Source organism: Typopeltis vanoorti, chromosome 4 (genome assembly GCF_054136105.1).
Source record: "Typopeltis vanoorti isolate ZY-2024b chromosome 4, IOZ_Tvanoo_1.0, whole genome shotgun sequence".
Lineage (NCBI taxonomy): Eukaryota > Metazoa > Arthropoda > Arachnida > Uropygi > Thelyphonidae > Typopeltis > Typopeltis vanoorti.
This window is the reverse complement of record NC_143552.1, coordinates 143,526,265-143,539,801: the sequence shown is the minus strand read 5'-3', so window position 1 is coordinate 143,539,801 and position 13,537 is coordinate 143,526,265. Positions and strand designations below refer to the sequence as shown.

Sequence of the window (13,537 nt, the reverse complement as noted above, 5' to 3'; positions counted from 1 at the left end):
AAGCAAAGTGGTGTTTTTACACGGGCTGTGAAAATCATTTGCATCTAAGCACGTCTTTAAATATCCATACTATTGAGGTATACGAACTCAAAACTTGTTGATTTTATGCAACTCAGCCAACCATTCTAAACATGTTGGAATTACAAATGCATTAAAGTTTACTAAAGATAAATAATTGTATTCCTTTTCGAACTTCCGATTTAAAACGATGGTGTATTCTAATTTTTTTAGAGTACACCATCTATATATTCTATACCTTCTTTTTATACCGAAAAGCGATTTGCAATTTATAAAAATTAAAAAGGAAAGCAGATTGGAGCTTCAAAAGGAGCTGCAAACATTAATTATCAGAATTCGAGTTAAAAAAAAATCAAAAAGAAAAAAAAAGGGAAATCCTTTGAATCAATGAAAAACCAGAATCTTCAAATAACTAACTAAATAAATAAGATATCAATCAAATTTGCTATAAAAAATTGAACGTTCAACGCATTATTTATTGCAGTTCAACAGCATAGAACCAATACTAGTTATAATCAATCCCAACAAACACAGGATTCTCATTCGATAGTGCATTTCAGATGGAATATTAATTGATTAAATTAAAACCACGAAGTTGTACAATACGTGAGGTAAAATAGCGTTTGCGGTAATGATAATTTAATGATTTGAATCTGATATAAGCGAGAGAGAAAAAAAGTCTGTCCAGACTCTTTAAAGGTTTCTCTTGATAAAAAACCTTTTCAATAGAATCCTGACTTTTTTTTTGTAATTGCATCATTTGCAATTCAATATCAGCTTCTTTCTGCGTTCGTCATTGAAAAGAACCACTGTAACCGAACACGAATTTGCTACTGTTAGCTTCTCTTCGAATTTCCTTCATTGAGTGAAGGCTGCTTTGCATCTTAAGAAAGTAGGGAAAGGATTATTGATGCATCATTTTTTTCCTTCTATAAGTCAGCCACTTTGTTTTCTGGTATGCTTCAGAGAGAGAGAGAGAGAGAGAGAGAGAGAGATGGCAGAACTATCGAATTCTTTTGCTGCAATAAAAAGCAAAGATTGCGGCCTTCAGTTGTAAAGGATTCATCAGCAGCTGAATTTAACCCCAATATGTTGATTCTGGTGGTTCTCGCTCATTTGATGAGTTTCTCCTATAATCAATTGTTTCATGAGCCGTTTAATTATTACAAGAATATTTCTGGAATTTTCAGTTTATTTTTAACCTCCCTGTTTGAATTAGATTTTTTGTGCCATACAGCAGACATCACACTGTTGTCTTACGTCAGATATATGTTAATGCAGCCCAAAATTAAAACCTAAAAGTGACTTCTAGTCAGCAAAGGTTGAATATTCCCCACCATTTTTTGTCATTGTTTAATGAACATTAATTTGTTGGTCAACGAAGGGCTTTTGTATCGTTTTGGAAGTCATATGGGTTATATCCTATTATGAATAAGTGATACCTCTCTCTCTGCTTTCGCACTCTAGTAGTCTTAGTTAACTTGGATATATCTAGATTTAATAGTTGGGATTGAACTCGATTAAGAAAAAGTCAGAATTCGTTAGTTTTTATTGGTAATTAACTTTACTTTCCTTTATGCAATCTAGATATCGTTATTTTAGAATTTTCTTATTTTCTTTGTATTGTGAAATTATACGTATGATCACTTTTTATGTTAACGTTTATAGTGTAAGTTTTTATTTCTGAAAAAGCCCGCTGGCCACTAAGCTATACTGCGGGATTTAGAATTGTAAGATGCTTTCCAGATTCACAAGGAACGCTGTGCATTTGAAACTTTACATAAAATCCTATAAAAATAAATATTAAATAGACATGCTTCTTCAGCCATCTACCAGCGCCAAGGGGTACTTAAGTACCAGTACTAACGTCGCAGGTAGATGGCTGAAGCAGTAAAGGTTCTCGATACTTCGTTATTTTCATATAAATACAAGACGATCTCATCCACAGTCAGTCAGTCGTGAACAGTGTGATATTCGTGTATCGCACGCAGGTTCGTCGTGTCAGCCATAGCCTATTGTGATTTTATATTGCCAGACTTTTTTCATTAGCGTGAGACATATTCAGTGGATAATAACCGTTACACGGCCATTTTGGACTTCCATCTACGAGTTAAAAGCGTAAATCAAGTGATTCTTGTCGGGTTTTTAATGAAAGTGGACCAATTGGTACTTTTTTATGCCGATCGACTATAAGCCAGTGTGTTTAATTTGTCGTGTGTCAGTATCAAAAGAACACAATATAAAACGACACTATGAGACAAAGAATGCGTCCAATTTCGATCACCTTCAAGGGAGGCTTCGTGTGGACAAAGTGAACCGTTTCCAAATTGATTTAAAATGCCAGCAGAGTACGTTTAAAAGGCAGAGGGAAGAGAGCGAAGCGTGCGTCAAAGTAAGTTATGTAATAGCTGAAAAAAATTGCTGAAAAATCAAAAGTCTTCTTGGACAGCGAGTTTGTGAAAGAGTGTCTCATCGTTGCTAGGGATATTCTGTGCCCAAATAATAAGGACGTGTTTAAAAACCGAGTTTGTCTAGGGTAACTGTAGCACGACGTGTCGAAGAACTTGCCAATGACATTGAAGGAACTTTAAAAAAACGGTCGTTCGAATTTACGTCATATTCACTTGCTTTAGATGAGGGCACATATGTGAACGCAGGCTTCATTGAAATTTTTAATGTGGCCTGCACTGTCTGAAAGGTTGAAGACTCCTGATCTAAACAGTTTAAGAGTTAAGTTTAATATTTTCATTTTATAAAGGTCATCACCCTCATCATTTCTAAGGTATGTTCAAGTTGCGTAGGTTACCTGCAGTATTATTTATTTCTTAACGTGTTTATTTATTAAACGCATTTTTGCTACGGTCTCTGACATGTCCGTAGTATTTTGTTTATTATGTCTGCAGATGCGTGTGTTTTCAACTTTCGCTCCGTGGCTTTGTGGCTTTCAGAAGGACACACCCTACTTACCCAACAGAATAACTTGGCATTATTGTATAAGCCTGACTAAGTTAAGCCATTCCAAATGAAAAAAAAAAAAAAAAAAACTTCTGGCTCTAAAGCTTTAATCCTAGGATTTCTCCAGGCAAGAGAAGTGGTAACGCCACACGTTCACAGAAACTCTTAATCATACTATGTGTTAAGACTTTTAAGACAGAGAAACTCCTGTCGATTAATAATCTTAATTCCTTCCTAGAACCAAGATTCGAAAACTAAACTTATGGTACTCAAAATTCAGCAGTAAAAATGCAATAAAATACAAAAAATAAATAAAACATAAGAAACAAGCTAAAAGTTTCTAAAAATGTAAAGAATATAAAAATTGAAAAATAACAAAACTGAAAAAGTTTAAAAAATATTTTTAAATATTGAAAAACCTAAAAATATAAAATGAATAAGGATATGAGTAACAATATATATATATATATATATATATATATATATATCCCGCAACACGGAAAGAATCTTTCATTTCCCCCCCCCCATCCCATACACACCAGCTGACCAGTTAGTTTATCTGACTGAGTGATTAATGTCTCTACTTTCCAAACAATCATTAGACTGTTCGTTCCAATAATAAACTAAATACACATGATTGCGAATGCCTCTAGGTGGGGATGAATTTCATTGCCCGGTGTGAGATTGCCGCCATGTTTATTGGAGGTCAAAATGATTTGAAGATGTTCCATGTTTGTGTATAGTAAAACATTTGATTATTTGACGTTCTTACCGTAGATTGCTTGAGATTTTTAATAGCTACTATGCAGAAAATGTATAGTAATGTATAGCAGGTTTACAACCTCTCACCAATGGGATTCGCATAAACGTTTTTAAAAAATGCTTCACACTTAAACTCTAATTTCGACTTTTAAACTCACCAGCTTCTTCAATGCATTGTCAAAGAATAGAAATATACGAAGATGAAAGATATTTAGTTTTTAAATTCCTCACTCTCTCTCTCTCTCTCTCTCTCTCTCTCTCTCTTTCGCTGCTTTACTAAAGCCAAAACTTTTTTTTTTTTTTGCTGTCTCCTCCAAGTTTATAGCATCATGTTCTGCAGACTTCGATTCAAACTCCAGACTTCTGGAGCTTGTATCAAGAACGATTACAGTAGACCGAACAGAAAACCACAATAAACGCTTGGAAACAGCTGATTGACGCTGGTAATCGACGGACTGCAAAATCCAACAGACATATTAAAATTGGTCAGAACCTCTCACTACACCCCAAGCTTGGTTACAATAATACAAGGCTTTGGCTTGGAGTTATGGTTTTCGGCATGGTTTATCGGCACTCATATCCCTAAAGGCTCAGTTGAAGAAATGCCTAAATATCTTTGCTGATCATATCGCCTGCACAACCAACAGGATAACAGGTCATATTATAGTGCTCTGTCCATTCAGAAATGGATATAAGAACATTAAAACGACTCCTGACTTACTGGTGTCACTCCAATTCACGATATATATATATATATATATATATATATATATATATACATACATACTAGGGGAGATACTCCCCCCTGGCGCCTACGGCACCCAACCCCCCCGTGTTCCGGACTGGTAGGCCGGTTATCCTTGAATTCTGATGACTCGAATTTTGAAGATTCGAAAGGGGTCCTTCCCCCCTGGCGCCTACACCCCCCCACCCGAGTTCCAGACTGGTAGGTCGGTTCTCCTTCTGATGACTCGAATTTTGAAGATTCGAAAGGAGGGGGGTTCCGTCCCCCTGGTGCCTACGGCGCCCAACCCCCCAAGTTCCGGACTGATAAGCCGGTTCTCCTTGAATTCTGATGACTCGAATTTTGAAGATTCGAAAGGTGGGCTCCCCCCTTGGCGCCTACAGCGCCCAACCCTCCGGGTTCCAGACTGGTAGGCCGGTTCTCTTTGAATTCTGATGACTCGAATTTTGAAGACTCGAAAGGGGTTTCCATCCCCTCCCCCTGGCGCCTACAGCGCCCCCCCCCCCCCGAGTTCCGGACTGGTAGACCGGTTCTCTTTCAATTCTGATGACTCAGGGGCTACCCTGAGTGTCTTTTGACACTCAGGGTAGCCCCTGAGTTTCAAAACGTTTCAAAAAACGTGACATACAAATGTGACATAAACAGGCTTATCATTTTATATATATAGGGTAGATATAATTAATGTGTTAACCGGTAGTAGGATATGTGGAATATTTATGAAAATTCTAATTGATATTTTAAAATATTTATCAATATATCGATAACAACGACTCGCCTATTTATTTCAGATCCCAATATGTACATTCAGGAATTTAACATCAGTCGAGCTCCATCATTGTGGCAAGGGAAATTAAAGAGAGCCGCTGCTTCGCCACGTTATTCCGACTATTGGGCCTATGTTGGTCGAGTACCACCATCTTTCGACAATAGTTCGGCAAGAAATGTGACTACTCAATTTGGACAAACAGTCTACCTACATTGCATTGTAAATAACCTCGGAGACAAAACGGTGAGTGGTTTTTTTGTATCATTACAAGTTTTACTGTAATTAATTTAATTTATACAGTTTTCAATTACCCAATGAATTATCAAGAACGAAATGTTATTTATTGTTTCAATTTTATTGTTGTAATATATTATTTCTTAGCTGAAAAAACGATGCCACATGCGACCTATAATACATAAAGACATAAGTTCGATTCCATTCACGAAACAAGAAATTTTTATGTAAGCTTTTGCAAATGAAAGTGAGCTTGTCAGGTCTCATACGGAAATAGCAGAGTTTTTCTGTAGGCCATCTAGACCATCTGCTGTGGTCCAGAGCGTGGAGATCTTGTGGTGGCGTGTGAGGAACGGACTCCTGATGTGAATCCTGACATTTTGTGTAAGTATTTTGCAATAATAATATTGTTACTATTTTTATATTATATCTATTATACCATTTTAAAATTTCCATTCCTCATTTTATTTTTTTTTTCATTCCAATAGGCTGTTTTTGTTAATATTGTAAAATATAAAAAAAAAAAAAAAATCAGCTAACGCCTTTTATTCCCTTTATAGGGAGTAGGCGAGGCCTTTTATATCCTATCTAGCTTTCGGAGACTGAGTGGGCAGTTCAATCTCCACCAGTGGCTAATCAGAGATAGCTGGCCCATGTCTATCACTAATTATAGCAGCTGCTGATGAAGAGGCTGGCAAACAAGTGCTGCCATCTCTTGGTACCTAACCCTAATAAGATATTTTACTGCCTGAAATAATGTGGGTACTAAGGTCGATTTTCTTGAGTTTACGGGATAAAAAACCCGAGTTTCCGGGTGGAAAAACCCGCTTGTCTGTGCCAGAGATCGACTAACTCGAGAATCAATCGAAGAAAGAAAAAATTCCTCCACTCGGCGACTAGACTTGAACTTAAGTCTGTCTTCAAGCGATCAAGCGCAGAGGACGCAAGCGCCACTTCCACTGAGCTACACAGACCTTTAAAATATTTTTATATACTTTAAATATACAAATTGTTCACTGTTTATAATCTTCTGTAACTTATTTTCATCCAATGCTGAATACCGTATTTACTCGATTATAACTTTTTCCCGCAAATTAAAGTTAAAAAATCGTGGTGCGAAATATATGCGCGAGATTTTCGGAAACTGAAATTTTTCAGGAAAAACGAAATGGGCATTTCTAATTAAATCGTCAGTATCCGTTATAATTTATAATTGCTCACATTATTTATAAAATGAATTCATTTACATATTAATTATGAACGTTATTTACGCGATCAACCACTCATCTTCATCACGCGATATATTTGAATTTTTTAACGACAATGCTTCTGTAATTAACTGAATTATTTCTGGCGAAATCATCTCCCAAGCTCTGAAAATCCAGTTGCACGACAGTTCTAATGATGGTCTGTTTATCTTAATCCACTCCCGCGCAATCAAAGATCGAGTAGAAGTCAGTAATATCATCCCCACATTTCCTCTACTAGTTTCTTCTATCTCCATGCATATGGTTGCGGTAGTACTAACAAAAGATCGCGTGACTCAACGATAAATGCAAACGACGATTGTTGAGTTGAAAATGCTGATTCTCTTCAACCGAATTCCAAAATATCTGAAACTTCCATAACAACATTCACTATCTCTTTCTTAAAGTTTTAAACTTTTGTTTTCGTGTGCGAATTTTTTACTTTCTTTTTCCGTAAATTAACTTCAGGGTTGCGAGATATACGCAAGGGTGAGTTATTTTCGAGTAAATAAGGTATAGGCCTCTATCTTAACTTGTTCTCGTTAGCTAATGTTCACCGTCTCATGTCAGACCTTTCTAGATCATCCCTCCATCGTGGTCATTGACGACCTTTCCTTGGTACTGGTTGTTCATTATTTATATATAATTCTAAATATTATTTTTTATTATTTAAATAATACGATATATGTTTTCGTTAGAATATAAATTCTAACAATCGTGTTTTAAATTAAAATGACACTTCCGATTTATAATCCAAATAAATGAGCATACATTCCAATTTATATTTAATAATTAAACGAATAAACAACATCTAAACTGAAGTTTAATTTAGAAGGAGAAGCAGGAATATGTATCTTAATTAATCTCTAGACTTAATAAAGGAATTATATTTCGGGACATTAAACTAACAAAGTCACTGCAGCCTACGGTCTCTACTTAACATAGAAAAAGCTTTCATTTTTAGCGCAATGGACCAAATTCTTCTTGCACGCTTGACGTCACTGCTTTTCCCCCGTGTGTTTACTTTCGTTAGTAACACGAGAGAGAAACACATGTTTTTGTTAATAGGGTGCTCATAAGATGACGAATGAAACGTATTATCTTTGCTGTCCGTATCGTACCCAATTGAATTTTATGTCCCAGGAGCTCCAACTGTAATCACCTTTGTTACAGTTCGGTTAATTTCATGAGGCATTATGACCAAATGAAGCAAAGAAATCAGATGCGTTAACTCAACAGTTGGTAACTTCTGAATTCGCTACGAAAACTCTAATAGCATTCTGGAGACCTTCCCTTAACGACCACCAGCATAATAACTGCAATGCAGTAAACAGCCCAAATAAAATGGGACGTCTTATAGCGAATCTAAACTGAAAGAAAGCCTTGAGTAGCTGTTTATTCCCTAGAGGATTTTTTTTTAGAAATAAGAAAATAATTAAAAAAAAAAAACATTCTTTTCCCAAACAGAATCCCTCTAGATAATTAATATTTTGATTTTTCTTTATTAGTTTTAGTTATATGCTTCTATTTAACATTTTTTGCTTGATTTAATTAGATTTTGCTTATATGACTTCTACAGAGTTATTTAAAAAACCATGAACAAAAGACGGCTTTTTAAATAAAATACGTTGGCCTATGGGAAAAATAAATAACGTGATGAAATTATTTCTTTGTGATTTTCTACTATTCTTACTTTATTTATTTTTTGCAAAATAAATTATTTCTTCATTTTTTTTTTGTTTTTAATTATGATGGCGTGGTATATTTTAATTTCCGAAGAAAATGATTTATCTTTAGTTTCAAACTGTGTCTTGTCTAAAAACATACTTTAGACCTATCTTCTAGCTTGAAATTATAATATTTTAACGTAGAAGGCGTGTTCTAAGTTAGTATATGCGTTTCCACTTTCGAAAAATTTGTCACCGGATTTAAAAAGTTGAATTCCGGATGATCTTTAGTTTGAAAATTCGAACTTCCGGTTGAAAAATATAACATCCATTCCGGAAGATGTCTTCTGATTAAAGAGATATTTTTGATTTCAGAAAGTTATCGTATTTAAAAATCTGAAGTCAATGTCGTTCATGATTTCAGAATTCTAACTTCCGGTTTCGAACATTGTTCTGGTTTGAGACACGCATTTTGGATTTGAAGCTGTGTCCTTTACTTTGAGTTTAAAAAACGTCTTTTTTCTTCGAAAAATTCTTCCGGTTTCTAAGATTTGTTTCCCGGTTTGATTGACCTGCTTCTGATATCAGAAACTTCTCTAGTTCAACCAATTTAACGCTCGCTTTAAATATAAATGTCACTGTAGGAGCAGTTGATAATTAACATAATTGATAATTATCATAAGTATCAATTATAAGTCTTGTATTTTAAAGCAAAAGATTTGTTAAACTTTCAATAGTAATCAGAGAATTATGTGATACAACTGGGAAAAATATCGGAATTATATTGCTGTCGGAAATAGACAAAGAGCCATTTATCATCGGACGTTGGCTGCAATATGGTCCCTTTGTGGGAGTGACAGCAGCAAATGCAAACTTTATAGGACATCATTATGCACATCTGTCTTGACCTAAGGAAACATTGCAGCTAATATGAATGCTGTTGAATGTGACAATGATTGATCGCCAAACTCAGTCTCCATTAAACTACGAATATCAGCATAATTTAGACTCTCTCAGCAACAAATGTAATATACCAAACTGGATAAAATTCAACGTTCTATATATATATATATATATATATATATATATATATAAACTAAAGTGCCATGGATTTATCGCACTTTAGTTAGTCTTATAACGTAAAGTTGCAACTTCCGGTTCAAACAGGAAGTTAGAATTCCACATCATACATATCACTTCCTGAAAGGAAGTCGTGATTTATCTTTCTCCAGCCATCTTGGGAGAAAATAGATAGAGTATAACCTAATTTTAAAAATCCTTAAGTTTAACAAATATTTGATTTGTAAGCGGAAAAAAAATTCAGATATATATTATATATATATAATTTTCGGCTGTCCTTCTAATCATGTTCTTGAAAAAATTTTCCATGGTTTTATGGCACTTTAGTTAGAGTTTTAGAACTGAACTAAACTGTCCTAATGTGATATGTATGATGCGCTATTGTAACTTCCGGTTCAAACCGGAAGTTACAATTACACATCATACATATCACTTCCTGAAAGGAAGTCATGATTTATCTTTCTCCAGCCCATCTTGAGAGAAAATAGATAGAGTGTAACCTAATTTTAGAAATCCTTAAGTTTAACAAATATTTGATTTGTAATCAAAAAAAAAATCATGATGGAAAAAACTACAAAGATCAGGATTTAAGCGATTATCTATTGAACAGTACAATATTTTCTATAGGCGATTATTTACATTTTCTTCTATCTTGCATTCATAGCCATTAAGCAATCGATAGAAACTGGGGGATACGGCTGACGCTTGACAAATCGGTTGTCAGAAAAATTTCTGTTTCTAAGTAAGACAGGAAAATAACACGCTTGTTCGTTCGGCTTACGCAATTCACCCTTGCTTGCGCTCTTTCCAAATACCAGCTTCTTGTTTAATGCCTACTTGGCAAGAAGATTGATGTTGTTGCATTGCAGGGGCTAGAATATAAATAAATACTTGCGCATTCCTTTGTTTAAATTCCTTCGCATATTTTGTGACGATTGTCTAGTTTCGAAGATAGATTAGCTTCGATGGTCTAAAAGTAGCGAACGATTTGGAAGAGAAGAAAGTAATGATAGGGCTTAACTTAATAATTGAAATTCCTGAAATAGCTTCTAGAACAATCCGAGTGTTTATGTGGCATTTCAACTCCTAACTGAGACGATGAACATAGCCATGCTTCAATGAGGGGATTTCTATTATTTTGGTAGCAGTAACGCAGTGCGGGATCAATACTTAAACTAAGCGTATATAGACGAAGTGCCCTAGTAAAAATAGAAATTTTCAGGTCTTTATATCTTTTCTGTAGTATTATTGCGCACAAGCTGAAAAGTAAACAACTCCAAGTTCTCAGTTCTGAAAACATTACATTGAAGGTGCAAATGTCTTTTAGACAGTGATACGAAAAAACTTTTAGACTATAAAATTACCACACGATAGAGTTAATGTCCTTTTCATCAATTATTTGAATCTTTCATTCGCTCTGAATGAAAAACAAAATAAAATAAAAAAAGTAAATAGTACATGAGTAAGTCAAAATACGTCAAGCTTATATAAAAAATAAAATTAAAAAATTAAAAAAAAAACCTTCAAGGAACATTGCTAAATTACTCGATTTTAGTTATTTATATTGCTAATATTCTTATTTTCAAAAAACTTCATATTCTGAAACAAAAAATTTTATTTTATTTTTTATGGACATTTCAAAAATTTGTGCGATGTCGCTATCTTCTATTATTAAAGAAATATGAAAGAATAATAATAATAATAATAATAATAATGAAAATTAAAACAAAAAATAGAAAAATGTTTACAGCATACAATATTTTCATAGAATTAAAACATTCTTGGCACTAAATTTATGATTTTGAAGTTCTAAATTCTCAGGATTATTTTGAGATAGCTGAGGTCTAAGCGTTATCTGGATGTGTGCAATAGTCAGCTTGTTTCTTAGGCTAATAAAAAAAATTCCAATTTCCACCCACGAACAAGACTATTTGATCCTTCAGATTTTTTTTTCTTTTCATTTTTGGGTTTTCAAACATCCTCTAAATTCTTCCACACTCGTGGAAGAATTATATTAACGATATCTTAAATGTTATACTGCGCAATACTAAGTAATGTGTTCTATTTTTTAAATTATATATCTAACAATATATAACGCCAGCGTAGTGTAGTCGCGAAGAAATAGCAACAATATATGTCCTTTGATGTAAAACGCGTTGATTTGAATCACATTTAGAAGATTGTCATCCCTCAAAAAAAAAAAAAAAAAAAAAAAAACGGCAGTCTGCCTAATAACCTTGTTTCTGCTTTAACCCCAAACAAACCTAACCATATAAATTTTCATAAGAGAAGTCTAAGTTTTACTTGAGTTAACAAATCCTGCGTATATTGTCTACTCAAATGCTTGCGTAAACAGAAAAACATTGTTCGGATAGCATGAAGTCAATGCTGGTTAATATTACTAGATTAAACTTGAGCAAATTCATTAGTTATGATCAGGTATGTCATCTCCAAATGCTTCGCTCACACACACACACACACACACACACACACACACACACACACACACACACACACACACACACACACACACAAAAAAAAAAACTCGTACACAAACTGTGCCCCAATGAACTTCATAGGCTGCGCTTTTGGCTATGACACAACGCAACATAAGTGATAGTGATTTTGTATTTAAAGTTATAGAATTGACTAATATTAATAAACAAATATAACACACTTGAACAAATATTAATAACGTGTAATTTTTTTAGTTTTTTGTCTCTATAATAAAAATTAAAAGTCAATATAAAAAATATAATTTATTCTAATTTAATTTAAATATAATTTAAATCTTTAGCATTGTCATTTGTTACCCTGGAAGTCCTTTTTAGGACTTCCAGGGTAACAAATGGCAATGCTGTAGCCAATGAAGTTTTAACTGAGGCTCGGCTATTGCTGCTACCCAGCCATGACTAGAGCTTTTAACTCAATAACACCCCATCCGCACAGATTCTCTTCATTCAGATGACGGGATAAAGAGTCAAGGACTCAGTCCATCTCCCAGTTCTTATAAGAACTATAAGATGATCAATCAACCGTTTTCTCCAAGAACGACGCGTAGTAGGCCGAGTCCCACACAGCATAAATTACCAGTTGGGGTTTCATTTATCATAGCATAAGTGGTTGTCCAAAAATATCATAAGTGGTTGGCCGAAAATAATTTATATAAAACCGTTATATTCTTCGTTTAAGACGAACCATTTGATCGCAACAATAGGTTTCTTCTTCTTTTTTTTTAATTTTTTTATTTGTAAAATAACTCCGTAAAAGCGAAATCCTCTGGAAAGTCTTACGAATATTTGTGAATCGCTTACCAAACATGATCCATCTCAATACATATACTTTATATATAACTAACCGAAAGGATAATGGAGAGAAGAAACGAATATGAATATTATTATTAATCTAGTACAAATATACAGATAATCTATACATAAAGTTCTTAAAAGAACTGGGAGATAGACTGAGTCCTTGACTCTTTATCCCGTCATCTGAATGAAGTAAATCTGTGTGGATGGGATGTTATTGAGCTAAACGCTCTAGTCATGGCTGGGTAACGGCAATAGCCGAGCCTCAGTTAAAACTTCATTGGCTACAGCATTGCCATTTGTTATCCTGGAAGTCCTAAAAAGGACTTTTTCGCACATCTTGCAATCATAATCTATACATAATATTAAAATTAAATTAAATTTCAACCCTATTTATAAAAAAAATAAAAATAAAAATAAAATAAAAAGTGTATAATTGTATTCAAAAGCCTTACAACCGAAAGGGCTGTAATTATATTTAAATTTGCTGATTTAACACATTATAAAGTATAGAATATAGTTTTGATTTTGGATGTATTTTAAGATCAAATCCAAATAAGCAGATTGTGCAAAACAGACTCATATGGTAACGTTAAATTAGAATTGCGAAGGTACTATAATCTATAAAAATAACGGGACATTCGGATCCTTTACACATGGCATTTATACAAGTCATCTGTTAGTGAAATGATAATAAAATTCGGAAAAATTATAAACGCACACTGTTTGGAAAGAAGTCAACGGGCACCATAGTG

General features: G+C 34.0%; 1 protein-coding gene across 1 annotated transcript in view; it reads left to right on the top strand.

Moving 5' to 3' along the window:
* The window catches only part of LOC150107732 (protein amalgam-like), a 202,118-nt gene that overhangs the window by 112,511 nt on the left and 76,070 nt on the right, over positions 1-13,537 (top strand). Inside the window, exon 2 of the mRNA XM_090391502.1 lies at positions 5,269-5,489. Within this exon, the coding sequence (XP_090247628.1) occupies positions 5,269-5,489 (221 nt within the window). The remainder of the gene's footprint in view (positions 1-5,268; positions 5,490-13,537) is intronic.